This window comes from Agrilus planipennis, unplaced genomic scaffold, assembly GCF_000699045.2.
Source record: "Agrilus planipennis isolate EAB-ADULT unplaced genomic scaffold, Apla_2.0 scaffold3308, whole genome shotgun sequence".
Lineage (NCBI taxonomy): Eukaryota > Metazoa > Arthropoda > Insecta > Coleoptera > Buprestidae > Agrilus > Agrilus planipennis.
The window spans coordinates 1-1,180 of NW_020441961.1; the positions used below are offsets into that span (position 1 = coordinate 1).

Consider the following 1,180-nt stretch of genomic DNA (forward strand, 5'->3'; position numbering starts at 1 on the left):
CGCTACTTATGAGCCATCTTTTGTAGACAGGCTAACTTAAAAATTAGTATTTTCCCTACTGCTGCTCCATCTATCAACCAATCACTTAAGAAAAGTAGATACCAATCAGGTTTAAGGTTATGTTATACATAACAAACAACTAGTAATTAATTAATATAAGAGTAATTAGAAAAATAAATAAGAAATAAGTATTTTATTAGTGTAGCAAACGAAACTAAATAATGTCGTTTTGTGTATTAGCTCGAAATATTCCAAAAGGCATTGGTAAAACAACAGTTACTTGTGGTAATAAAATTTTAGTTACATAACAAAAATTTTATCTTTTAGGGCTTTGTACATTTAAAAGTCCTAATATTGTATTTGGAAATAAGCTAAATCTGACTAAGCTGGTATCACAGAAACAGTTCACGTCGTTCAATCAACTACCAAGAAACAAAAATATTAAACAATTGCTATCACAAGCTGTTGTAAAAAACAAGCAAGCTTTACGAAATGCCTCCACAGATAGTGATCACAGGAAATTGTGGACTGCTGAAAGGGCTATATCATTACTGTTGTTGGGAGTAGTTCCTTATGGAATTATTTCCCCAAATGCAGTAACAGATAATTTAATGGCTGTTCTAACAGTGGCTCATATTCACTGGTAAGTTACTTTTCTAATAAACACTGGCCTCTTTGATTTAAACAGTCAGCATTTACATTCAAATACTGACCACTAAAGAATACTGATCATATGAATTTGAATATGGAAGCTATATAAGATTTAAATACTGACCAGTAAGATGTAAAACTTATTTTTTGTTGCTTCTCTAATTTGGTTGTACACACACATTTTTAATCCTTAGAAATCAAAATAAATTATAAAAAGTAAGTGTTGAGATTGAAATTAAGTAGGAAATGTCCTTTTTTAAGGGGTTTAGAAGCCGTTGTAGTTGATTATGTACGACCACTTGTATTTGGACCAGTAATTCCTAAAGTAAGCCTTATAATTCTGTATGTAATTTCGGCTGCAACTCTTGGTGGCCTTTTGTACTATAACTTCACCAATATTGGAATAGGAAAAACAATTAAAAAGGGGTGGAATCCAAAGAGTGCATAAATACCAAGCAATTTTGAGTAATAACTTAAGTTTCATATGAGTGTAAATCACATATATAGTTGTCCTGTGAATAAAACTCTT

At 30.9% G+C, this 1,180-nt stretch overlaps 1 protein-coding gene across 1 annotated transcript; it reads left to right on the forward strand.

The window, feature by feature from the left end:
- The first annotated feature begins 93 nt into the window (after window positions 1–93).
- LOC108743913 (succinate dehydrogenase [ubiquinone] cytochrome b small subunit, mitochondrial) lies at window positions 94–1,180 on the forward strand. Its single transcript, XM_018479516.2, has 3 exons — window positions 94–264; window positions 328–643; window positions 913–1,180. Exons 1-3 carry the CDS (start codon window positions 222–224, stop codon window positions 1,097–1,099), a joined length of 546 nt encoding a protein of 181 aa, XP_018335018.1. The 5' UTR covers window positions 94–221; the 3' UTR covers window positions 1,100–1,180.

Coding starts and splice junctions, on each gene's coding strand:
- LOC108743913 (XM_018479516.2), top strand. CDS start 222: ATGTCGTTTTGTGTATTAGCTCGAAATATTCCAAAAGGCATTG. Junction 265..327: donor AAATATTCCAAAAGGCATTG/GTAAAACAACAG, acceptor TTTATCTTTTAG/GGCTTTGTACATTTAAAAGT. Junction 644..912: donor ACAGTGGCTCATATTCACTG/GTAAGTTACTTT, acceptor TCCTTTTTTAAG/GGGTTTAGAAGCCGTTGTAG.